The sequence below is a fragment of the Triturus cristatus genome, chromosome 11 (genome assembly GCF_964204655.1).
Source record: "Triturus cristatus chromosome 11, aTriCri1.1, whole genome shotgun sequence".
NCBI classification, from domain to species: domain Eukaryota; kingdom Metazoa; phylum Chordata; class Amphibia; order Caudata; family Salamandridae; genus Triturus; species Triturus cristatus.
In genome coordinates, this window is record NC_140594.1 from 166910327 (window position 1) to 166938149 (window position 27823).

General features: G+C 47.0%; 1 protein-coding gene across 6 annotated transcripts in view; it reads left to right on the top strand.

The window, feature by feature from the left end:
- The window catches only part of KDM2B (lysine demethylase 2B), a 759008-nt gene that overhangs the window by 536836 nt on the left and 194349 nt on the right, over nucleotides 1–27823 (top strand). For all 6 annotated transcript variants that reach the window (XM_085636000.1, XM_085636002.1, XM_085636001.1 and 3 more), the window contains exon 16: nucleotides 13988–14074. In XM_085636000.1, the coding sequence (XP_085492126.1) occupies nucleotides 13988–14074 (87 nt within the window). The remainder of the gene's footprint in view (nucleotides 1–13987; nucleotides 14075–27823) is intronic.

The window sequence follows — 27823 nt, forward strand, 5'->3', positions numbered from 1 at the left end:
TGGTTCTCCAGTATTGATATCTTTCATAGATTCACATGCGGCCCTCCCTCCTCCCCGTCTAGGCTTGCCACTTCTGATCTCATGTTATTTCTTACCTTAGCACACTTGTGAGCGAAATCTGAGGTCTGATAGCTCTGACTGGGGAGCTGAGGTCTAGGGCTGGTCTGCGATTGAACGAAGTTTTGGACCTACATAAGGAGGCTGACGACTGACAAAGTTTGTCTCTCCTTCTGGATGGTTTCTCTGTACTTCTATGGTACTTCTTTTCTAACTACCGCGAGACTCCCACCATGATGACCGGGAACATACAAGCATTTGAATCTATGAAAGGTACAAATACTGGAGAACCACAGTGTACAGGTATGTAACTTGTTTTTTGTGTCCCAGTACAGAGGCTTTTGGGGGTTTCATGGACCTCATTAGTACAACTGATAGAACCCGCAGGAAGCTGCAGCGCAAATAAGTCTACCTCCAGGCTACGGGCCAATTTCAACATCTCCGCCTACCATCACTAAAAAGAAGAACTTGACTAATGATGTGCTTGAATTAATCTCAGCCACTGGCAATCATTCAGGGCTGCATCCCAGTCTGTTTTTGACCCACTGATGCTCAAGACCGGTCATATACAAACCAGTCTAGGTCATTTTTCGATACGAACAATCCAACCCAAACTGCCAGACCAGGAATCCTCCAGATGGGAACCCAAACAACTTCATACTGGTTTGAGCCTACATAGGCCCAGTCAGTAAGATATAGATGGAGTCCTTGGCACAGTCAGCACAGACCTGCCTCTGGGCATGCCCTTTACATTTAGGGCGTCTACTGCAGCAAGAAAGAGTGAAGGATAAAATGCTTTAATTAATCTTGGCCAGTGTCAGTTGATCGGACCACAGCCCAGTCTAATGTTGTTGGTAGCATGTGTTATTGTAGATCTACATACATACATACTGTGCATACTCCTGCCATTTAGTGTTTGGCACAGACATTTGTAAGTTGCCTTTGTTAGATATGTTTTCAATCAGAAGGTGTTTTGTCCCCCCCCACCCCCCCCCCCCCTTGTCCCCAGTGCTCCAGGACAGAGTCCACTTACGCTTTTTTTCCCCCCCCTGCTATCTGGTTCTGAAATTCCAGTTCCTATTCTGGACTCTTCAATGCAGAGTTATCAAAAATGTGGCTCCTTCAATGGAAGAACACTTAACCGGATTTGACTTTGAACTGCTCAACATGGTGTCCGTGAAGAAACTTCAGTTGTATTGAAAATGACAATTAAAAGTGGATGTTATAAAGATTGTGCCCTTCCAATTGTGTCAGAAATGCAACCCCAAATTTCCCTGTTAGGACCAGTATTGGGTCCGAGACCTTTGCCCGTCTCTAGAGCAAGAGCCTCCGACATGCTTAGTGTATACGGCGTTCAAGTGCAGAAAACCCGTCCAATACTGACATGAGCCCTGCCGGGCCCACCACAAGATGCAACTTCGAGACTCACCTGTTTAGACTCTAGGGTATTGTGGGCAGTGAGCAAGAAGAGACTGGATCAATATGTGCACCCTCCTGAGACGCCATGCCTATCTCAGAGTTTGTCTTTAGACCAGAGGTTAAACAGCATCTAATTAGCATCCCATTTGATGGTAAACACCTCTTCGGCTGACAGATTGACAGTGTGCTTGAGATGAGCAAATTGAGAAAGGCATGAGGCAGCTAAGGCCATGGGTGCTCCGGAGACGCAAACTAGTCTTACTTCGCCAAACAGCAGGTGATATAAGGCTCCCAAATCATATATTCCTACCCAAAGCCAGCGATATCAACAGCAGCAGTCCTTTCAAGATACTCGGGGACCCAAGACCTTTGGTAGAGGTGGATATTGTCTCAGTGACAAAGGCAGGGGGTGGAAGTGGCTCCAGCAAGGGCGCCTCTTTTCTCCAAGCATTGACTGCCCCATTATTCCTCCGGCCATACAAAACCTGCCAGAAAAAATTTGTATTATTCCTTCCACAATGAGAGGTCATAACCTTACACAAATGTGTACTCTCTCTGGTACAACAAGGGTTACTGCCTGGAGTTCCACACCATACCACCAAACATACCACATCAGTCCCACGTAATGAGTTGAGACCATCTACGACTGTCACAGGAATAAAATACAAGCACTCCTCCTGGTTCCCCCTCAACAGTTGTGCCAAGGTCTGTACTCCTCATCCACTTAAAAATTGAATTCTATGTTATATCCTGGACCTCTGTCCTTGACACTGCTACATCCTATCTGAGCACTTCCGCATCACCACCCTTTAGGATGTCATTCTATTGCTTTGCACAGGAGATCACATGGGGACCCTTGACCTGAAGGACCTATTCTTGTTCACCCTCTTACAGCTGGCACATTACTTATACCTGCACTTTATGCTAAGTTGGCAACACTACCAATACAGTTCCACCATTCAGGGTTACTGCAGCCTCAAGGGTATTTATCAAATGTCTAGCGGTAGAAGCTGCACACTTGCGCAGAAATGCCATTCATGTCTTTCTTTACGTGGACAATTGGCTGTTAAGGAGCGGCAACTGAGAGCAATGCCTCCCATACACACAGATGGCCTTTCTGCTAGAGAAGCTAGCCTTAACAGTCCACTCCAAAAAGTTGCCACAGCATATCCAGCCTTTGGTAGGGGATGTGTTAAATTCCATCATGGGTAAATCCTACGCAAACCAAGGGAGGGAGGTGGCATTCCAAAGTCTGCTGCCTCTCTGAGATTTTTTCCTTTGTTTTTCCTCTGGTGGAGTTGGTAATGAAATTGCTGAAGATTGTTTCGTGCATAGGGGATAGTGCCTCGCCTGACTGCACAAGTGTATACTGCAGGAGGCGGAAGGAAGATCAGTGTACTGTTAGTACAGCAAAACATTTTTGCAGCCCTTTCTTGGACCCCGACATACAAGTGATTATTACCACTGACTTCACTCATGCGGTGGGGAGCACAACTCAACTACATGACTGTACAGGGTACCTGAATGCGGGAATCTGGTTGTCACATCAATTACTTGGATCTCATGCCAGTCAGATTGGAACTCAGAGCATTTTGCAGTCTCATCTGGAGAAAAACAGTTTTTTTTTTATTTACTTGAGTTTTATATAGCTCTGGCTAGACCCGGAGGTATCAGAGCGCTTTCCATGAGGAGCGTTGCATAGGTTACACGTTACACATTGTTACAGAAGGTACATCAATTACAAGTTACATCCGAAGGTACATCAATTACAAGTTACATCCATTGATTCATGGCATGTAGAAGGGTAAGGGGGTAATGTAAAAGGGCGTAGGGGAGGGAGATTAAGCGGACAATAGGTACAAGGAAAAACAAAGCATGCAGGGGGAGAGAGATTCAGGGGAGAGAGGAAAGGAAAAGGAGAGGTAAGCCAAGAATGAAAGGAGGGAAGAGGAGGGGGAGGGGGGTAGGAGACAGCGAGGAGACGAGGAAGTAACTGTGTCCGATGTCTGGCTGAGTGGGAGGCGGCTCCCTGTGGTAAAGCGGTCATTCCCAGTCTTCCATTTTGTGTGATTCCCTTGTCGCAGTGGACTCTCTCAGCGGGGTTGTTGAGACTCCAGAGCATAGATGCTGGATCCCTCCCCAACAAGGGGAGAGGAGTGCTTTGGTCACGGACACACTTAGAAGAATGGAGGAGGGGGTAGAAAACCCAGCGTGCACACAGTGTCCGACTTCCGGCAGGTAGGAGACTGTTTCCAGAGGTAAGGGGAATAATCCCAGTCCTCTACTATGTGAGACTCCCTTGTCACTGTGGACTCTCTCAGAAGGGTCTCTGAGACTCCAGGGCAAACATCCTGGATCAATCCCCAACAAGGGGGAGTAGGAGTGCTTTGGACAAGGGCCTACTTAAGAGGGCCATTTAAGGGAGTCAGGCTTGTAGGGTTACATAGGTTACAAGTTACCCATTGTTACAGAAGGTACTTCAATTACGAGTTGCATCCATTTGTTCATGGCGTGTAGAGGGTAAGGGGATAATGTAAAAAGGGCGATGGGGAGGGAGATTGAGCAGAGCATAGGCACAAGGATAAAGCAAGGAGTGCTGGAAAGAAGCCCACTAGAGGCAAAATTGATCCTGCATCACATGATCACATAGAGAGGAGAAAAATCTCTTGGATCTATAAATGCCAGATAAACAATATACTTGCAATCTTTCTCGTGTAAAAGAAGCCTTAAAGACCAAGGTATGGCCGATGGATGAAAATGAGTTACTTACCTGTAAACTGTGGTTCTCCAGTATTGGTATCTTTCATAGACTCACATGCCAGAACCAAAACTGTCCCAGTAAAAACTGACAACAATTCAGCAATATATTGCATCCAAAAGCAGTGGGGGCTTGCACGTATCAGCTGACGGCACTAGCCCAAAAGATTTGACTGTGGTCCCTTAGGAATCCTATTCTGCCTCTACTGGAGCACCTGCCAGAAGTAGACAAGGACTTTGTGGACCGCTTAAACATCATGCATCAAAAAGTTCATGAATGGAAGGTGGATCCTCAAGTACTTAAGGGGTGCTACTACAGCTTTGGCCCTCCCACAATCTTATCTGTTCTCCACAGTGAAAAATGCCAGGCCTCCTGGTATCCATATTCACCGATCATGGAGAATACACAATGGATGTTTTTTTATGCATCTAACAGAGTATCTGTAAATTCTTTACCTTAGAATTATCCCCAGGTGGCTGACTGGATCCAGAACTTTTCCTGAAAAGTACCCCTGCACTCCAGTAGGTGGCGTATCTTCTGCTCTGCATGGCTTCATCCATGCAGAAAGTGATGAGCATGGTGCTTATGTTGGGGCCACCCCAGTGCGCTGACAACTGGTCTTTTTTTTCCACTCCAGGTGGTGCAGGTCCGGAGAGAGCTACCCCTTTTACTTTTTGTTGAAGTTTTTCTCCTGGTGTGGCAGGCAAGTCAATTAGGAAAGCCAGCTTCAAGCCCTGTGGTGCCTTTCACCAACAGATGTTGGTCATGATTCTGCATCTTGTTTGCCTTTGTGTCTTGAGCATGACGCAAAGACCTGCGTCGACTGCTGTACCATGCACCCCAAATCTTTAAGCTCTTTGCCGCTTAACATGCAATGCCATGACTGTCTCATTCATGGTTGAGAGGAAGGTCCCGGGATCGCTCGCGGAGCCCTAGATCTTCATTGCACTCTTAGGTCATCTTCCGGTAAGTCCCAAAAATATAGCAAGAAGTCGAAAACATCTTCAACTTCGCCCCGTCTGTCCAAGTCCTCTGACGAGAAGAGGGAGCATCATCATTCAAGGCCTGGCTTTGCACCGGGGCCGGTTCTACGCCTTCCCAGCGTTTCCGGGAAACAGCCCAATTTTTATGAGGTCATGCACCTCCTATTTGGGCAGCCAGTCCCCGCTGACGCACCCTTGGATCCCTTCTGGTTCTCTGCCTCCCGTTCCAACCCTGGCGCCAGTTGGTCACCTTGGATCCACGGATGGATCCAGACTCGCACCTGTTGTACCACCTCGACCTTCCCTGGCACCAGTCCCGATGTTAACCCTCCAAGCGGCGCCGGCCCCATTCTCATCCTCCACACCAACACTGACCTGAAGGGGCACTTCGTTCGACACCGACTCCGGTGCCAACTGGATCTGTACCCTCCAGGCCTGAGCCCAATACCTATGGGCTAGGACTTGGGGAAGATTGGGAGAGGCCACTGGACCCTGTTAAATACTAGCCCCTAAACCACAACATGGACTTGTGTGAGGACTTGGCTGTCGCTAGTGGACTGGGCACCTCCCCAGTTATTAGCATAGTCTCTCCTACTGTGGCTATGATGGAGGAATCCTCTTTTCCTATGGTGAAGAGAAGGGTAGCCATGGTCCTGGACCATAGCCTGCCCTCCGTGGCAGTCCAGTATGTCTTGACAGGGGTGGCCTACTCAGAACCACTTCTCCCTTGTAATGAAGCCCTTACAGAGGCCCTGCTTGAGACATGGCCCAAGCACAGCACAAGGGCCCCTGGGAGCATGACAATAGCCCGCCGCCATCGCCCCACCCCAGGGTATCCCTATTTCCTCACATAACGCCCTACCTCAGCGAGCTTGGTGGTCCAAGCCACCACGTCCCGTGTAAACCCTGGTACATTCCATACCATCCCACTGGATAGGGAATCCAAAAGACTGGACACCTTCGGAAAGAAAAAGATTTCTTTCACCATGCTTGCAGTGCGGTCCTTAAACACTCTGTGCCTTTTGGGCCATTACTCTCATCCACTGATGGATGTGGTTGCTTAAGTGCTGCCGGAGGAAGCCCTGGTCATTATCTCCTAAGCTTTGGCAGACAGGAGAGTTCACAATCCGGTGTCGGCTGAAAATGACTGACTCGCCAGGCAGAGCGGTTTCTTCGTTGGTGGCCTTACGGTGCCACATCTGGCATTTCAGGGGGTGTGCTAACCTCGCTTATGGATCTGCGCTTTGATGGCTCTTCGGAGACTAGGCAGACTCTGCACAATAGCGCTTCAGGGATAGCAGAGCTACGGCCATGTCCTTGGGCCTTTCCATGGCCCCAGCTAACCCCAGTACGCCTTTCACAGCCACAGAGGGGGGCTTCCAGCTGCATCCTTACCCAGCCATCACAGCATGCAATCTCCCCAGCCTCTGTGTGGCCAAGGATGCGGTATCTCAAGGCCCTGGGCTTGAGCAGCCAGATGTCTGGTCAGCCAACCCTCCTCCCTCCTTGCCAGCAGCCGCAGCCTCCAAACCTCTTTAGTTTGTCCTCCAACCATCATGGGCAAGCAATGGGAGCCAGGCTACGCCATCACCTGCACCAATGGAGGTCAGTAACCACACAACGCTGGGTTCTCCAGATTGTCTGAAGGGGTTGCATCTTCCCCATAATGACTACCCAACTTCGCTTTCAACGGAGGACCATCTTTCTTTACTCCACCAGGAAGTCACGTCTCTCTTGGCCAAGGGAGCCGTAGAGAGGGTTTTAACGCCAGGCGTAGGTCGGAATTGCTATTCCCATTACTTTCTGGTGCCCAAAAAGGAAGAAGGCCTTCGTCCTATCCTAGACATGCGCCCTCTCAATTTCTTCCTCAAGAAGAATTTCAAAATGCTCACTCTTGCTCAAGTGCTGTCTGCCCTGGACCCGTGAGACTGGATGTTAACATTGGTCTTGCATTATGCATATTTCCACATTCCCAGTCTGCCTCCCACATACATTACCCGCGGTTCACGATGGGTCATGAGCAGTCTCCGTTCACCTTGCTCCCCTTTGGCCTTACCAGCGCAACTCTGGTGTTCACCAAGGTAATGGCGGTGGTTGGAGCTCATCTACTGAGATTATGGGTGTAGGAAGCTGGGTTTCTGTTGCAGTAACCCCCCACTTTTTTAAAGCGTCTTTTTATTTATTTAATAACGATAGGGCAAAACACATTTATACCTATGCATACATTGTTACAGTCGATACAGTTTCTTATTATCATTGTACATGTTGTTATTACAGTCATTACATGCTGGATCCCTTCTGACCTCCCTCTTATGCGGCTGCTGCTCCTTCCCCCTTCAGCTCAGATGTTCCTCACATGGCACCTCCGGTGGTTCGCAGATAAAACCTCTGAACTTATTCCAGGCTCCCCACACCCTCCCCCCAACCCCCCACTTTTTGCCAGACTACTGATGCACTTTGACTTGATGTGCCCTGGGTCCCTGCCAATCAGGTTCCCAGAGACTGTGTTCTGTCCCCAAAACTGTACCTTGTACCTCCAATTGGCACCTCTCTGGCCACATGTCAGTTCTCTGTAAAAGGTACCATGGGTACCAAGGGCACTATGGCCAGGGAAGGCCTCGAAGGGCTGCAGCTCTTATTGTGCCACCCTTAGAGGCCCTGTACCTTTACATCACAAACTGCACTTTCAGGCTGCCTGTTTTGGTGCAGAACAAAGTGAAGAGTCGACCTGGCACACATCCCAGTGTGCATGCCTGCAACCCAGTGCCCTGGCATAGATCAGACACCCCTCTAGCTGGGCGCACTATACCAGTGGTGAGGGACTGTACCCCTACAGTGTTTAAGTCAATTCTTAGACTTAAGTGCAGTGCTGCCATTAAGAGTATATGGTGCTGGGAGCTTGTCATTACAAACTCCACAGAACCATAATGGCTGCACTGAAAATTGAGAAGTTTGATATCAAACTTCTCAGCACATTAAACCCCCACACTGATGCCAGTGTTGAATTTAATCAAAAATGCACTCAGAGGGCATCTCGGAGATGCCCCCTGAAAAACGACCAGCCTCTGGTAGGTTCCCTGACTGGTACACATCAGCCTGCCACCACGAGACATGTTTCTGGACCCCTAGGATGGAAGCCTATGCTTCCTGAGCCCAGAAACCAAGCCTTTCCTGGGCGAGGTCAGGAAGAGCTATCTGTGGCAGGGGAGCTTCAAAGGCCTTGCAGCCTTTGTAATGTCACCCCCAGTCTCTCCTGCTATCAGGAGCAAACCCCCTACCTGTCTCTCCTCCTTTTCAGCGGGAAGACGGGCGGGAAAAATTAGCCCACCCAGAAGGTGTGCCCACCTCTGCCAACCCTACCCCTCAGGTGGGGGAAGCGAGGTGAACTCCACTCTTCAGTGCAAGATGGCAGGCACTCCCCAATCAGGATTAGGGATTGTGCTCACTCAACCACGTGGGATGAGCACACCAAGGGTGTAGTCACCGTAAGGTCAGTAGCCCATTGGCTACTGACCTAGAGACCCCTAAAACGCCCCCTAAATACAGTATTTAGGGGGCAGCCCTGAACCAAGAAGTCAGACTAGAAACCAGAAGAAGAGAAGGACCGAACAGCTGTGTCGAAGCTAACAAGAGGTGGACGCCCACTGACTTGGCCCCAGGCCTACCGGCCTGTCCCCACCTCAAACCTGCTCCAGTGAAATCCCAGTGTGCCCTGCAGCCGACAACCTCGAAACGCGGAGGACCTGCGTGCCTTCCATCCCAAAGACTCCCGTGAACACCGGATTTGTTCATCAACGGACTCCAGCTCCGCAGGGATCCGCGGGTCGAGTACAAGTGACCCAACTTCAAAAGGAGGTCTCCCTGGCCATCCTGACCCAAGATCCGGTGACCTGCCTCAAGCCTCTAACCGACGCCTGCAGCCTCAAACTGGAAGGCACCCCCCCCCCAACCACGACCAGGAGCTGGTAAGAAGATCTGACCATAAAAGGCACCCGACACCACACGGCCTTGGATGGGCCAACCGGTGCCTAACCAACCCCCAGCATCCCAAATTACCTCTCCAAGTGGTGGTTGCACCCAGAAGACCTTCGTCCCCGAGCCTGCAGTGTGTTAGCAAACCAGAGACTCCCCATTGAAAGCTACAGAGCACCCTACGCCAAAACAGTAGTCTGCACCCGGCAGCCCCAGTGCCGCTGAGGGTGCACATTTTGTGCTGGCTTGAACCCCCATTTGCCCTGAGCTTAAGTCCAGGAGCTTAGCTCCCGCAACCCAGTGGCCTGCTCTTCAGCAGCCACCAACCGGAGGCCCCCCATCACCCTTTGGATAATATTGGGCCTCAGCAGTCTGCAGCCGGCCACCCTAGTGCCGCTGAGGGTGCAACAAGAGTGCATCCTTGACCCTGATGGACCCCTGAGTCTAACCCCAGAATACCAACTCCGATAACAAAGTACTTACCTGCTAACCAGGGCACAAGTCCTAAAAAAAAGAAGTGGGGGACGCTGACATCACGACAGGAAGTGACGTCATGAAAGGTGGCTTGCACCATCAGACTCATTGCCTCCTCTCACTCACCCCTTAGATGCGATTGCATCAGAGAAGCCAGCGCGTGAGCAGCATTCTGAATGAGCTCCGATCTCGCCCCAGAGGCCAAAGATTGAATGTGTGGCTCCATTTGACCCAGTTATCGAGCTCCCTGGAAAAATAAGTGGGGGGACGCTGTCCACCCGCGTGGTACCCTGACTCGAGCCCTGCTGCTAACCGATAACACTATTTTCCTCCATAGGATAACTTTGACTGTTTTTCTATGAAAAGTTTCAGAGTGTGGAGTTGGAAAATCTATGAAAACCTTTTGAATTTGTACTAAATAACCAAAACCCTTTTACTTACCTGTTTACAGGAAATGTCCCAGTGCCGTATCCAGGTATACTGTACTGTGTAAGAAAAGTAATCTGCAAAGTAATCTACTGGTCATTTTACTAAAAAGCCTATCCAGAGTATATGTACTGCATTTTCAGTAACACTGTAATCAAAACACAGTGCATATACAATTGCAATCCAAACTGTAATACAACTGCATTGCTACTGTAAAGTATTTATTGCTTACCTGTTCCAGACTTGCTTGGTTCTAGAAAATAAAATAACTAAAAGAATATTTTGATACAAAAGCAATTGGTCTAAAGTTCAGTCTTTGAGTGTGTGAATTAATTTGCTGACTGAGTGGGTACAACAAATGCTTAACACTGTCCTATGATAAAACCTTACTGCTCGACCACACTACCACAAAGGTGCTTTCTACTTTACCTCTGCCTATCTTTTGGGTTCTACTAGACTCTGTGCACACTATACCTCACTTTGGTATAGTATATACAGAGCCAGCTTCCTACAAGGGGTACCAGTCTTTACCTATCTCGACAACTAGCTGTTTAAGACTGTCTCGCCCCAGGCAGTTATTTCCCACTGCAGACTACGACAGACCTTCTGCTTCGCTGGGGTTCATTATCAGTGTGCCAAAGTCAATCAATCATAGGTTTGTTGAGCACAGCTACTCACCCGGGAGGGACTCAAGGCGCTGGGGGGAGAGGTGGTGGGGGGAGCGCAGGTCCAGGATGTTTAAAGATATCCATCGAAGAGCTAGGTCTTGAGGTCTTTCGTGAACTTCGAGAGTGTTTGCGTTTGTCTGAGGTGGAGCCGGAGGGTGTTCCATTCCTTGGCCGCGAGGAGGGAGAAGGAACGACCTCCTGTTCTAGTCTTCTTGATGCGAGGCACCGTAGCAAAGGAGAGCTGGGCTGAGCAGAGGGGTCTTTGGGGTGCGTGCAATGTGAGGCGGTGGTTCAAGTATGCAGGTCCGGTGTTGTGGGCGTGGATGAGAAGCTTGAAGGAGATTCTGTTCTCGATGGAAAGCCAATGTAGTGTACGCAGGTGTTGGGTGATGTGGCAGTAACGTGGTAGGTTGAGGACTAGTCTGGCAGAGGCGTTTTGAACGTTCCGGAGTTTACGGGTGAGGTTCCTCATTCCGGCGTAGAGAGCGTTGCCGTGGTCGAGTCTACTGCATGATGGGGGTGTGGGTGACGGTCTTTCTGAGTTCGAGGGGGATCCATTTGAAGGTCTTTCGTCGGAGGGGGCGGAAACAGGAGAATGAGACTGCATTGATTTGGGGTCCAGGATGATTCCGAGGTTGGTCCGTGGGGGTGGGCATGTTCCCATGGACGGGGGGCCACCAGGTGGTGTTCCAAGCGTCGTGGTGTGTGCCTATGACTAGTACTTCGTTTTGTCCGTGCTGAGTTGTAGGCAGCTGCTCTTCATCCACTTGGCTACTGCTTCCATTCCTTCTTGAAAGTTATGTTTAGATACGTTGGGTTAGTTGAAAAGGGAGTGGATGAGTTGGGTGTCGTCTGCGTAGGATAAAATGAGTCTGTGGGATCTGACGATGGGGGCTAGCGGGCCATGTAGATGTTGAACAGGAGTCTGACCCACTGCGTCCTGCCGGAGAGGAATGAGAGGATCCAGTCGAGGGCCTTGTCCCTGATGCCTGCGTCGTGGAGTCTGCATGCTGGGGTGCGGTGAGAGACTGTGTCGAAGGCTGCTGAGAGGTCCAGGAGGATGAGGGCCACAGTCTCCCCTCTGTCAAGGAGGGAGTGGACGCCGTCTGTTGTGGCGAGGAGGGAGGTTTCGGTGCTGTGGTTTTTCCTGAAACCGGATTGGGAGGTGTCGAGGATGTTGTTTTCTTCAATGAAGGAGGCGAGCTGGCTGAAACGGGAGTAAAGCTATCGGTCTGAAGTTTTTGAGGTTGGTGGGGTTCGCTGAGGGTTTCTCCAAGAGAGGGTTAATCTCTTCATGTTTCCACTCATCTGGGAAGGAGGCTTTCTCAAGGGAGCGGTTGATGGCTGGATAAAGCTGAGGGGAGATGGTGTTCGCGGCTCTGTAGTAGATGTGATGGGGGCAGGCGTCCGTGGGGGCACCGTAGTGCATTGACTTAATTATCTTCAGCATGTCTTCGGTGGTGAGAGTGCTCCAGTGGTGAAGTGTTGGCTGCGTTGTGTCTGGAGTGGGAGTGGGAGGTGTAGGTTCCGCATGTTGGTTTTCGTTGTAGAAGATGGTCTTGATTTTGTGGTGGACCAAAAGTACTTGTACAACACAGTGAAGGTTATGAAAAGCACTGTATGTTGTATAGATCCAGGGTGTTTTTCAGAGGTTCTGCAACTCGGTCATCCCAAAGGAATTAGATCTGAATTGTTTCTGTACGGGTTCAAATCGGCTAAAAGGCTAGAAGAGATGAGGGATGATCTTGACTCTGCCATAGCGGAGAATGAGGTGTGAAGTACAGTTCAGGCTCTTGAAATCACCTCTTTGCCTAGTCCACCTAGAGTCACTGTTCCATTAGAAGTTGGCTTCTGATACTCCTGACATCACTGTTTTGTACCTTGAGTGAAAGAGATAAGATTTCAAGAACTATGAAGGAGGCAATGGTAAATCAGAGGTTTGTATAGCACGCTAATCACACAGAGGGGTATCCAGCACTATCGTGATGTGAGTCTATTCAGACAGCCAGGTCGTAAGTCTTGTTAAAGGTTTGTCGGAAGCTTTGAAGTGTGTTGTGCTTCTTATCCAGACTTAAGGTGAAGGCAAGCTGTGAAGGATTTTACCATTTTTGATTGAATTGGATCCAGTGGGATCATCAAAAAACAGACAGGCCTTTAACAACACTTCATGAGTAAGTCCAAGGGATTAACCTCTCGATATCAAAAAGGCATTTAACGTACCTCCAAAGAAGAACTATAACGGAAATGTCCTCTTCCCCCTAATATTTGGTATGCCTTTGTAGCGCTTGGTTGCATGTTTTAGAATGAATGAAACATAAGAGGAATTCCCGGTGGCCGAGGGGAGAATAAACTATGCCTATTTGTAGATGTTCTAATGTTATCCTTGCCAAAATGAAGGAGCCAGCAGCGTATTCATAAGCATCAGGATTCAAAGTAAATGTTCACAAATCTGAAATTTTAAAAATGACCTTGTGCAAGGCAGAAGATGTTGGCTGTCTCAGAACTTGGGTTATCAAAGTAGTGGCTTTGTTCTTTGGAGATTCAGGGTCGAATTTAGATCTTGGTGAAGAGGGAACTGTCGCAATGGTGCATAATTTTTTCTTGTATGACCCAAGAGTTCCTTTTGGTAGGTTGTGAGCTATTAAGATATAATCCTATTTAGTTTGGGAAGGGATAAGCTTGAAGATAGCCAGTTGCTCACCTGTATGTTACAAGTGATATGAATTGTGTGTTAACAAAGTTGGGGACAGCTAGACTTGCTGGAATGGAAGTTTGCATTAGTTTTAGAGGATCGTGTAAAAGTAGCACTTAACTATTTTTATTATGCATTGGATGCTAACAACACATTGTTAAACATTTGATGGACTGTTGAAAAGTATTCACTGTGTTGGAGAGCAAAATATCACCAAGTGTAGTACATCTGATACCCAACTGAGCTTGCCCTCATGGGTTTGATCCGATTGATCAGATTAATAAAGGAGGAATTACACCTTGATAAATGTGTTAAAGACACTTAAAGGAAAAATAATACACTTTATAATAAACCTAAAGAACCACATTACAAACCTTTTTGTTACTCTGTTGATTAAATCATTTTCAGCAGATGTTTGCTTTTGAAAAATGCGGAAGACTTTTGTTGGATTAACACTACTCTGAATTTAGTTATTGCTCACACAAGCCCATAGTTAAGAATTTAACTGACTTACTTTTGTGCTTTTATTTTTACAAAGGTAAAAGAATCTGATGGTCTGGTCAACGACGAGCTACCAAACTGCTGGGAATGTCCGAAGTGCAATCATGCTGGAAAAACAGGCAAAGTGAGTTAGTCCACCTGAATATTTACTAGTTAGTCTTGAGCCAAGGGGCTGCTATGTTGGAATTCAGATCACTGAGGTACAGAAATGTGCTAAGAAACAACATTACATACATTATTAGTCTGCAGGGCTGTTTAAGTAGCTTATTAAATTCAAGTAAAAGAATTCTCCACAATTGAACACATTTCCTGACTTACAATTCTTAAAACGAATGAAGGTGAAGAATAGAAAGGAGGGTAAGAGAATGGTGTGCTTAAAATAAGTGAAATAGCATTTGAAACATCATTAAAATTGAAGTACATGAAATATTCTTTTATACTTCAGAACATTGCATACATATACATCATGTAAAATGTCAGTAAATCTTAGTGTTTCCCCTGTGCATAAAACTAGCCTTCCACTTTATCTGGAGTTCAGGTGCCACAAGAAGATGTCATTTCTGGCATTCTAGATGTAGAGGGTTTAGTTTGGAGAAAAAGCCCGTACTTTCTCGAAAGCCAAGCAGCCATGTGTGCGAAGAAGAGCAAAGGAGTAACTTTGACGGCCAACATTGATAATTAAACAATATTCTTGTGCGATCGGCTCATGAATGTACTTGGGGTAAAGTTTCTACTCTGTGGAAATGCATACTGCAAAAAGAGTGTGGTTGGTGCTCGGTGAAAATCCCTGTTAAACATTGGCTTGCTACAATATTTGCCGTGGGGGTTCGGTAGTGTTTCAGTGATGACCGTGAGAGAGAAACAGTAACAACTAGTTTCTTGTACCATGTGTTCCTCTCCAAGTTGTGACAACCAAAATGCAACGTTTCCAAATTATGGCTTCCCCTACTTCTTTCAAATTTTACCAGCATTGGAAGGTCCGTGATGGTAGATAATGGCTGCTTTAGGATTGCAAGAATAGTTCAGTTGGCATTTTTAACCTTCTCTGTAAACTGCTTCATTTGCTGTTGAGACTAAACTGGTGCCAGTGGTGTGTTTGTGTATATGCATGTATGTAACCACATACTCTTCACCGTGTAGCTACATACCCACCTCATTATAGGAAGTAGATTGGTCCTTACCTTGCTGCTTGCTATTTTATTATTGCATATGGGAAATCATATAAAGCAGAGGTGTTATTTTTGTAATCTAATTTTCTCCTTTTGTGTTTTCTGTGGCATCATCAGCTTTCTTCACTACTGTAAGGCCACAAATCATGATTTATTTGCAGTAAGCATTTAATGGCAGTTTCACAAACACTGGATACCTTTCCATGAAGCTTTCAGGCCAGAGTAATGACCAAGAGCTATTGTATTATATGCACTTTCTTTATTGAAAAGAATGTGAAGACCCACAACAGCACCCTTTTATTCCAGAGGTTCCAAAGCGGTGAATTCCAGGTTCTTCCTCGAATGTTGCTTGACTGCTGCTTGGGAATAAGGCTTTTAAAAAAAACAAAAAAAATACTTTTACAGTAGTACTAAAGACGACACGTACCAACATTATCATCTGTTGGTGCAGAATTAGCTTTGTACTTGCTCAATCATAAAGCCACTCCTGTTAACAACAATGTACACAGCCATCATCCAGGATAAAAGAACAAAATAAAGATCCTGTCCTCATTACTACCATTTTAGCACGCAAGAGTCTCTGACTCCTGATTACAAGTAGCAACATGTTTAAGCCAGTATTTTAATTTGGGTGGTGGTACCTTCCTCCAGAATATTCCCAGATGGTGTTTTCCAATAATCACACCAAGGCAGCAAGTTTCCTTACAGTTTTAGGCATGTTTAATGCAAATCCAAACAATTACAGGATTGGAATGGGAATGGCATTATGCTAGACAGCTCAGGAGATGATGCAAAATATATCTAGCCAAAATTACCACATCTGAGTATATTTCCGGGCAACAAAGATGAAGTCTGCCTTCAGACTATGACATTTTGATTCATGCAGGGTTCAAAGCTGTATTGAATGTATGGAACTTGATGGCTGTGTAAAAGATATAATGTATTCTTTTAAGTGTAATAATATGTACCAATTATTCAGTGAGATCTGCACTGTCTGGTCATAGCAATAACGCCAGCAGTAATCCGTGATCTCGCCCCAAAATCTGTATTCCATTACCTCTTAGCTTGGTCCAACATGTCATCTTTCAGGCCGATCAACAAGTTGTATAAAATTGATAGCCATAGGAGCATGATCTGGATCAATGGCATAAACTCTGAAGGCTCATCGGCTAGCTAGAAGTGTTCGGATTGTATGGAATGTCTTCATCTGAAATATGTAAACACATCACTTGTTGTGGCTCTCTTTTCTTGTACCAGTGATCTTATTTTCCCACACTGTTTTTAATTCGACATGCCTGAACCCCTATTAAAGTGATAGCTTCACCAGGACTGTAGTTGATTTTAACTCACTCTCTCCAATCTTCACTCACCGACTGGAACTCGCTCACTGGCAATTAAAAGGTCTCCGGTAAAGTGCCCTCGGGGGGGGGGGGGTGGAGGCATTCAATTTATGCACTGCCAGCCCAACAAGGAGTAAGCTCAGTGGTGATGTATTCCACCTTCGGGTGGGTGAGGGTGCTTGCTCCTACAAGCACACGCTCCCAGTCACTATCACTAGACCCCTAATGTGAGTCTGCCTCGTCAACGTGGAACAGTATACCTTTTCACTAGCAGTATATGTATACTGACAAAAGGAACAATTTTAGAAATCCTTCTCTAGTAAAGCAGTTCTCCCGGCCACAGACAATGGTAACTTGATCCATCTTTCCACCTGATTTAAGTATTTCTCAACACCACTTGCCTGCCACCACCACTTCGCTCTCCCTGTGGTCCTTCATCCCCAAATATTTAACGGAGCCTGCTATTTCATTGAGTATTCATGTTGAGATTGTGTCGTCACAGGGGTCAGTGGAACGATCCTAGATGCATCCTGTTTTATTTTAACTCCTGATATACCTCCAAATCTAATCACGTCCCTGATAATAGAGATTAATTAGTCCCAGGATGATAACTTAGTTATAGAATATCATTGCATACATAAATAACATCAGCCATCTATTCACAAAGGCATTCCACCTGTGAGTTTGATGCTTCTGCAGCAAGTAAGCCACAGGCTCTTTTGTAACCGCAAAGAGCAGTGTAGAGAGAAGGCATCTGTCTCTAGCATCCCTATAGATCTAAAACTGTTGACATTTGTACTTGTATGGTGGATATGGGGCAATTATCCCTAACCCTGGCAGTGAGACCAATATAAACCCATCTAACAAGGCTAATTAAGTGATCCCCTAATCCAGCTGTACGCAAAGTGGTCCTCATATTGGGCCATTCCAGCAAACCAAGGACTTTCTGGAATGTATTAAAGAAAATAAGGTACATACAACCTGCTTGCTATGTTACCAGTATCGTATTAAATCTGCAACGGAAGGATAACAGACGGAGTCAGTTCGTACAAATTTTAGCAAAAATCCTGCATGGTAGTCTCAGATTTCTGCAACAGAAACATTAACCGAATGAACTATCAAGCCAGTTATTTTAAATGCTGTTAGAATAAGCTGTTTTTCGTATGATACTGACAAGGTAACTAAACTAATGAAAGTTGTTGACTTTTTGAAGAATTGCAATAGGAAAATCTGCCATTTTCTTGTTAAACTGCATGCCAGTTGAGCAATAAATTTTACAAATGAGGATCTTTTTAGCTGTGTGGCCCCGTTTTTAGAATTATCAAAGGTACATCATGGAATAGTACAATAAAAACCATTGCATGCTCAGGCAGTTAATCTCGTTTTATACCTAGACTCCAAGCCTGTTATCTGATTGTATAAAAACAATTCTTTGGATTGGAGCTGCATCGTCACTTTGTCCTCCTTTAGATCTCGAGTTTTCATTAAAGATTGTTGAAGAAAATGTCAAGGGCTTTTCCTGCAACCAACCTTGTTAATTACTGCCCACCTCTAGTCAATCTTGACTAAATACCAACATAGTAGAACTAGGCGTATCACATACCACTAAGAATAGGATTAGGCGAAAGAAAGCCCTCTTCGATTACAGCATATAGCCTTCAATGTTACTTAATAACAATCCATTTATGATACAAAAACGACAAAGAACATCCTCCATTTTTCCAGAAGGCCCATATGGCAAGACAGTGCTACCACTAGCAATAATACACCCTGTTTATCAGCCATAGCAAACTATGGAAGAACTAAAGGTTATGTCTTCCATAAGGTAGCACACATACTTGCATTTTACCTTTTGTCATTACTTTCTGATGTATTGCTTACACCAATGAGACGGCAGCCTTCCTAAGCCCAGTAATCCCATGCTTATATCTTGGAGCTCTCATCTTCTAGCTCGAGTCCCTGGTTTAATGTTTGGGAAGAGGAGTAGCCTATCTTTAATAATGTTAGACATGCCAGGTTCTCCAGAAATTGGTCTCACAACTCTGAGGGCAACAATAATGGTGCTACTGCCTGTATTGCCCCAGAGCCCCCAAGGGATATGGAAGTCAACTTGATTACTTTTTAGCCAATTTACCTTAGTCATGACCAAGGAAAGAAAAGTGTTAGGCTAAGAAGTCCTTCATTGTGGAATCCATCTCCATCGGGGCTGCCTTAATTCCCCTTGCCATCTGTACTCCCCATGTGGAGCTCTGTCACCACTTTGTGCCTTCCCCTCTGTCTAATTTCCTCAGAAGTTTGTCCATCCTGCCTTTTGCTTGTGTGCTTCTAGCCAGATCTGAATCCAGGTAATTTCCAGCACCCTTCTTTTTGGGTACAGTGAGTTGACAAAATGTTCATTTTACATTCTAGGATCCGCTCATATTTGAATATGCCTTTCCTACGTGCGGGGACCCTAGAACACTTCTGTCTTTTTTTTTTTTTTCTATACATATTACGTGCAGTTAACACATCACAACCAATCTTGAACAGTTGGTAGAGTTCAGAATAAGACATTAGAACACTTCTGTCTTGAATGTAATAAGAGTCAAGAGGTAGGCACTTCAAAGTTCTGAATTCAGTTGCCACCTTCTTAGACCTCTGGACAGGGCTGCTTTTGCTGCATCTTTCTTTTAAAATATTATCCATTATGCCCAATACCAAACAACGTTGCAGCACCTAGATGAAAGAAATGTGCTACACTATCTCTAGTAACCTCTTCCCCCCCCCCCCCCTTCCCTTAGAAGGAGAGAAAGTGCTGGAAAAGATGCCTGCGGTTAAGAGTACATAGGCTGAAATACCTACACTGCTTATTCTGAGAGGCAGCAGATTCCATCTCCCAGCATGACATGTTCTGGTAGTTTGCCTCACAGCTGCAGCTCTTTCTTCCTTCTCATGCTGAGTGGATCTCTGAACACTTCAGGCGTTATTCATCCAATTTATCTGAGGAAAATTCCTCACTTTTCAAATACTTTCATCTTCGCTTGACATTTGTGTACTTCTGTGAGGCTTTTACCTTCCGCTTCTCCAACGATTTTTCCCTCACAAATGCCTTCCCTTTTTGTAAAGTGGCCCCCCTGTGGGAGAAAGAAACCTACTTCTGACCCACACCAGGGCCCGATTCACAAAGGGCCTCTGCACTTGTGACAGAGGCCCTGCAGTCATAGCGAGACCTCTGTACTGTAGTTACCCATTGCAGGCATCCGCCACAGCTACAGGCCCCTCCTCCACAAGTATGACGGCCCTTTGTGAATCGGCCCCTTAGTGTGTTTGGTCTTTCTGCTAGAGACTTCTAGCTGTAGATTCCTTACCTTAGAATTATCCCCAGGTGTCCGACTGGATCCGTAACCTTTTTTGTGAGTCGTACCCCTACGTGCTGGTTGGTGGCATTGTTGGGCTCCATGTGGTGTCTGTGCTGGAAGGGATGTGCTTGGTGCCTATATAGGCGCCATCCCAGCACGCTGCCGTCTGTTCTTTACTTTCCTCACCAGTCAGCGCAGATCTGGAGAAGAGCTACCTCCAGTCACTTTTTGACTGACCTTTATCAACATTTTGTTGAAGAATTTGTGATTTGTGTGGTAGGGATGTCTACGAGGAAGGTTGGTTTCAAGCTCTATGGCACCTGTCACCTACATATGTTGTGACTGATCCACACCTAGTCTGCCTTTGGTGCCTCAAACACGATCACATTGCCAATACCTGTGTTGATTGTCGCGCCGTGCACCCCTACGGCCTTATGGAAGTGGTCCCGCAAGCTCCTTGATGCTAGATGTGTAACGCCACAGCTTTCTTGTTCCCGGTCGAGAGGAAGGTCCCGGAATCGGTCGTGGAGCGATCGATCATCTTTTAAGGCATCTGGACATTTGGTTAAGTCCCACGAAAAGAAGAAAAGCAAAGTTGAAGAGGTCTTCGACTTTTCCCCATTTGTCAGTCATCCGACAAGAAAAGTGAACATAGGCATTCAAAGTCTAACTCCGCAGTTAAGACTGGGCCATATCTGCACCTCCCTGAATTGCCTGAGGTTGGTGCGACCCTCACCCAGCTCAGTTAGTTTGAGGCCAGGTGCCTCTCATTTGGGTGACCTGTCCCCACTGGTGAACCATCGGCCCACGGGGTCAGGAGGGAACCCTACTGGTTTTTCTACCTGCAAGTTTGCCCCCCCTACGCCAGTCAGGCCCCTTGGATCCATGGACGAATCTGGACCGATGACTGTCATGCCACCTCAACCTTCCTCTGTGTCTGTCCCGTTGCTGGTGCCCACCGGTGGCGCCCACCCCATTCTTATCACCAAATCCGACACGGAGCCGGATGGGCTTTGTCCAACGCAGACTCAGGCGCTGACTGGAGGCATTCCAACCAGGCCAGAGCCTATTCCTATGGGAAGATTGGGAGGGGCCATTGGACTCTTATGAATACCAACCCCGAGACCCTAATGAAGACCACTCATGTAAGAATTTGGCAGATCCCAGTGGACTGGACACCTCATCAGATACCCACTTTGTCTCTCCTCCTACTGTGGCTATGGAGGCGGAAGCCTTATTTGCAGTGGTGGTGAAGAGGGCGGCTGGGGTCCTGGGCCTTCACCTTCCCTCTGTCTATCAAAATGCACATTTTGACAGAGTTGCTTCAGCTGGGAGTCACCCCTTCAGAAACTCCTCTCCCTTTTAATGAAGCCCAAAGGGACATCCTACTCAGGGCCTAGTCCAAGCCCTGCGCAGGGGCTCCTGTGAATGGGACATTTGCCTGCCACCATCGTCTGCCCCAGAGGACCCCAATTCTCACTCCACTGGACAGGGAATCCAAGAGGTTGGACATTTTCGAAACGAAGATGTTTCTTCCGCCAACCTAGCACTGCAGTCGCTGAACACCTTTTGGGCTGGTTCTCACACACGCTCTGAGACTCGGTGTGCAGGTGCTGCCTATGGTCTTGGAGGAGGCCCAAGCCATGCTCTCACAAGCTATTGCTGATGAGAGAGACAGAGCTGAGTTTGCCATACGCTGTAGGCTGAATACGACTGACTCACTGGGCAGAGAGGTTTCTTTGTCGTTGGTCCTTGGGCGCCACACCTGGTTGAGAACCACTGGCTTTTCAGGGAATGTCCAGGCCTTGCTCATGGGCATGCCCTTTGATGGCTCCCTTCTCTACGGGAACAAGGAGGACTCCCCACTAGAGTGCTTCAAGGACAGCAGAACTATGGCCTGGTCCTTGGGCCTTTCCATGGCCCCTCACCAACCCCAGTCTGTCTTTCATGACCACAGAAGGAACTTCCAGCTATGTCTACCCATCCAGCCACCATGGCTTGCAAGCTTCCCAGCCCCTGGATGGCTGAGGACACATTACCCACAGACCCCGTGGGTCAGATAGCCAAAGTTCAGGACCAGCAGCCGAAGTCTCTAAATCTCTTTAGTTTGCCTTCCGACCATCATGGGCATCCAGTGGGAAGCAGGCCATCACTGTCAGGGTGCCGTCATCAGAAGTAGGTTGTGGTTGCTATTCCCACTGCTTTCTGGTGTCCAAGAAGGATGGAGGCCTTTATCATATCCTGGACCTGCACCTTCTAAATTTCTTTCTGAAAAAGAAGAAATCAATTGCTCACGCTCTTTCAATGCCTCTGCCCTGGACCCAGAGACTGGATGGTAGCGTTAGACTTTCAGGACTTATACTTCGACATTCCTGTCCTGCCCTCCAACAGCATTTCCTGTGGTTCATGGTAGGCTACGAGCATTTTCAGTTCACCGTGCTTTCCTTTGGCCTGACCAGCATCCCTCTGGTGTTCACCAAGGTGATTGCGGTGGATGCAGTTCATCTGCTGAGATCAGAGATGCCAGTGTTCCTCTATCTCGACGAATGACTGTTGAAGATGGGCCTCTCCTAGGCAGTCATCTCCCACCTCCAGACTACAGCAGACCTCCTGCACTTGCCAGGGTTCATTATCAACATGCTGAAGCCACAGCTGACCCCTTCTCAGACGTTCTTTTTCATCTGAACTGTTCTGGACATGGTGCAGCTTTGGGCTTATTCTCCTGAATGGCTAGTCCAGGATATTCAGGTTATGTTACCGATGTTTCAGCCTCTATCCTGGATTTCGGTAAGACTGCCTCTGAGGCTGTCGAGCCTCATGACCTACTGCATCCTGCTTGTGACACGTGCTGGCTGACACATATGCGGGCTCTGCAGTGGGACCTAAAGTTCCTGTGGACACCGCATCAGGGAAATCTCTCCAACATGGTCCAGATCTCAGAGGGAAATGGAAAAGATCTGTAGTGGTGGTTAACTAACTGCGATTAAGTCAGCAGCAGACCCCTCTCCCTTCCCCAATCAGATCTGATGGTAATGACAGATGTCACTCCTAGGCTGGGGTGGCCATCTGGCAGAGGTGGAGATCGGGGGCCTCTGGTTCCAGAGGAATCAGAACTCCACATCAACCTGTTGGAGCTCTGAGCGATCCAACTAGTGTTGAAAGCCTTTCTAACTTCCATCAAGGGAAGGCTAGTGCAGATGTTCACAGACAACACAACTGCCGTGTGATACTGCAACAAACAGGGCGGTTGGGGTCGTGAACCCTTTGTCAAGAGGCCCTGCATCTTTGGACATGGCTGGAACTTCATGGCATTTCCCTGGTGGCTCAAAACCTGGCGGGATGTCTGAACACCAGAGCGGACAAACTGAGCCGAAGATACCTAGTGGATCACGAATTGCGTCTCCATCCGGAGGTGTGGCATGGTCTCTTTCAGCAGTGGGGAGAACCTAGGTTAGATATGTTCGCCACGGCAGAGAACATGCACTAGCCGTAGTACTGCACACCGGAGTTTCCAAGGCGGCTCTCGCTCTGAGATGATTTTAGTCTCGATTGGAGCTCAGGACTCTTGTACGCCTTTCCGCCCATACCACTCCTGCTCTGAGTTCTCAAGAAGACCAGGAACGACAGGGCCCAAGTCATCCTTGTGGCTCCAGAGTCTGGTATCCCGAGCTGTTGAGCCTGGCCACCGGCGCACTGTTCAGGTTGGCCCATTGGGACTACCTTCTGTTGCAGCAGCAGGGGAGGGGGGGGTCTCCTCCCGAACCTGTCAATGTTTCGCCTTCATGCATACAGAATGAGCGGTGACAGTTGACAGCTTTCGACCTTTCCCCACAAAGTCTGTAATGTCATCTTGGCAGCCAGACAACCCACCACCAAGTTGGTATACGCCTGCTGTTGAGGCAAGTTTGTGGCATGGTGTGTGGAAAAACAGGTTGCTCCCCTTTGTGCCGCCCCCTTTCTCAGGTCCTTTTGTTTATTCTTGCACTTGCCCAGCAGGGGTCTGCTTTGGGCACCTTAAAAGGCTATCTTTCTGCCATTTTAGCATTTCTGCAGTTGTCAGATTGGCAATCCCTTTTCAAGTCCCCTCTTGTACTTAAGTCTCTAAAAGGTCTCCAACACTCATTCCCACCTTCATTATGCCTCAGTAGAACCTAAATTTAGTTCTGATGCTTTTGATGTGCCCTCCTTTCAAGCCACTTCACAACTCTCCTCTCTGGCTCCTTACTGTCAAGATGGCTTTTCTAGTGGCAATAACATCTGCTCAGAGGGTCCGTGAGCTCCAGGCTTTTTCATCTAAGCCTCTGCACCTCAACATCTTCCCAGACAAGCTGGTCCTTCGCATTAGAGCTTTCTTCCTACCAAAAGTTGTCAACCCCTTCCATGTAGGCCAGTCCATCACCCTGCCTACAGTTTACGCTCTGCCTCACCCCTCTAAGGAGTGACTCCACCTGCTAGATTCAAAAAGTGTTGTCGTACCATGACCGCACAAAAGAGTTGTGTGCACAAACAACTTTGTGAAGTATGTCGGAGCCCAGAAGGGGAAGGCGGTGCAGAAAGTGACTCTAGGGATCATGCGCTGTATCAAAATCTATGCATTGGCCAAGAATCAACACCCCTGAGTGTTTGTGTGCGTATTCCACCAGAGACAAGGTTGTGGCCATTGTGTTAGCACTGGGGCAGATCTAGAGACATTAGACCGAGAACCTCACCACCACCACTCCATGCACTCTGAAGTGCTTAGGAGCAGCGATCGAAGAGTATGGCATTGGCATTCAGTCCTATGAGTAATGTGATGATATCACCGACGTCTATGCCAAAGTCTTGGGTACTAGCACACCGACCAGTACAATGTCCACGCCAACAGTATCAAGGATTTCTCCTCCACCTCTCCATTTACTGTTGACACATACAACGTCAGGATGGCCTCCATCACACCATCTGTCAACTTCAGGAAGATTGACCACTGTTTTATCGCTGGGAAGGGACATGCTGACGAGCGGTTCGACATCATATATATCGATGTTGTTATTTATCCTCAATTTATTTGCTTTCATCCAGCTGCGGCCGCTGCTGGTAAGAGCGGTGAGGGCCGGCTGGGGGGGGTGGAATTTCGAGAGGCGACCACGAGGGAAAATAAATCATTTATTTAATTTTCCCTTGTGGTCGTCTCTCGAAATTAACCCCCCTCACCGGCCCCATCGCTCTTACCAGCAGCAGCTTCGGCTGCGTTCATCAGCTGTTCTCCCTGCTACATCAGACGAGGTTCCCTTAGCACTTGAATTGCCCCAGACCCAGTCAAAGTGCCTCTTGACCCCCTGCAATTTCCTCCAAGGCTAATAATCATACAACAGTGTACCTCAGTTTCACTTGGACACTTGGCAAGTACAGCTCCTCATACTCCATCAGAGCACCTTAAATGAAAAGGAACCCCTTAAATCTCTTTGTCTACTACCACAGATAATCTGCTGGATTCATTTACATCCTGTACTCACACGTCACTAGGCACATCTCTTGTTAGATCCTCCCCCATAGATGACATCCCTTTTTAAGACTTCATTAATAGATGCATCTTAATTAAATGTTCCGTTGGAGACACCCAAGACTGTCATCTCGGTCATCAAGAGGTTTCTGCAATGGAGGGTTTCCCCTAGACCCCTTATGTTCTTGGTTGTAGTATTTGAAGAACACACAGAGGAAAGGTTTATGACCCCAGCGATAATTAAGGCAGCTAAACCAAGGCTGCTTAAAAATATAAGCCTTAAGAACAGGGTCTTTTTTTACCTGAGAATTCCCGATTTTGTTAATAATTTCAACCATGAGATCAAAATATGCATTGGCTCCTGAAGCATCAGTTCCACCAGAGAGAGAGAGAGAGAGAGAGAGAGAGAGAGAGAGGGAGATGGAGCAGACCTGTAGATTCAGTTAATAGAAAGGTCTGCTTTTCTCGAGCAACAGCCTTCAAGACAGCTGCCGCCTTACTGGTGCATTATGATAGAGCTTTATAGGGGTCACTTTCTGTTTTACATTTTTTTGACACCTGCCAAAAGAACAGAAACATGGCTTTCTAAAAGTGGTACAAAAAGTTAAACTAGTTGAAACTAGATCATTAGCGCAGCCATAGACACAGTAGACTCATCTGTCCGAGTTCTGTCATAGAATCACCCTCTGTAGAGGGTTTTGTCTGCGTCTAACCTTTCACAAGGCAGACACAACTTATGGTCATGAATCTATCATTTACTGTTGCTGTCCTTTTGGGTCTCTCACAGGTGATGAAATGGAAGGAATAAAAAAAATGCTGAAGCAATAGTTTTGGAGAAAAAGTTGTAATACTCCCAGAATTGGCGGAAACACTCAGGATACCGCCACAGAGAGAGGCTTTAATCCCCTTAGTGATCCTTCTACCTTCAGTCAGAAGGTGAAGAAACCCAGTAGTTTCAGTATCTGCAACAAACTAATTGAAGCAACTGACAGCAGCACAGATCGCCCTCCTCCTGAAATTCCCATTCCCAAATTAAGTACTGAGGCATTCACTTACTCTATGTTGTTTGCCACTCCTGTGGGAGGGAGTGGGACAAATCACTTAAAGTGGAACTCGATTGCAACCAACATATTGGTTCTAAAGATCAAACAGAACACTTACACACAATTTTAAATCTGTCACTATCAGTCCCACCAAAATCGGCACTGAAACATCTGCTGCAATTACTAAGAACGTAGGTCAGCTGCTTATTCTAAAATGTGCATGGAACCTGTTCACACATCTCTAAGATGAAATGGTAGTTACTCCATGTATTGTATTATCCCAAGAAATGTCCCAAACAAAAATTGAAATAAATACTGGACCTTAGCCTAGCCAACAAATAGATAAAAATACCAAAATTGTAGATGCTATTGTTGCATCAAATATATGTACAGCTTATGAAAGAGACTGCATGTGCTCTGTGAATTTACAAGATGCATACTTCCACATTGCAATAGCTGCAAAAAACAGAAAGTTCCCTAGATTCATAGTAGGCAAATCACACTACCAATACATGGTCCTACACTTTGGATTCAAAACATCCCCAAGAACATTCTCCAAGTGCATGGCTGTGGTACCAGCTCACCTTCCCGAGCACAAGACCTCAGTTTAGCATTACTTGGACGACTGGATGATCAAGGCACACTTTGTAGAGCAGGCACGCCAGGTTTTCTACACAACTGCCCGGTTATTACACCGCATTGGCCTGCACATTAACCATGAAACATCAATGTTTTCTCTGGTTAAAGTCCTCCTTTATCTGGGTACAACACTGCACACAGATAGGAGAAGTGCACCTTTCAGAGGGGAGAGTGTCTACCATTTACTAAAAATGCCACCACTTACTGCAAATTCCATGCCCAAAAGCGCAACAGTTCTCTTCCTTCCTAGGCTCGATCGCTTTATGCATTGTTCTGGTCTCCAACACCTGGTTACAGAGGCCACTCAACAGTGTGTGGAAGACCATTAGTCCCAACAGAAAGACAAATTGACATTGAAGTCACAGAGTTCCTCAAATAGTGGTGCAAGAAAACCAAACTTCAGGAAGGGGTCCCTTTCCATCAACCTCTGCTAGTACATATCATTGTGACAGATGCCTCTCAGTGATGCTGCAGACAAGCAACTCATCCATTACCGTTCAAGGGTAGTGGTGGGAGTGGCAGCTTCCTTGCATCTCCTTTCTGGAGCTGAAGGGAATGCAATCTTGTATATTGTCATTGACAACAGGCAGAATACTAATCCAGAAGGACAACACAACCACAATGCAGTACTTCAACAAGCAGGGTGGCACCAGGTTCAGAATGCTGCCTGTTGAGTCTAACGCAATCTGGCACTGGCTTCTGGTGAGGAACCTGCCAATCCAAGCAGTTCTCCTTCCAGGCCTTCAAAGTTGCCAAGCAGAGGTTCTCAGTAGATATTTCATCATGAACCACAAAAGGTTGCTGAACAACGACATTTTGCAAAACCCCTTTCAAGACTGAGGTTACCACCATATAAGCCTGTTCG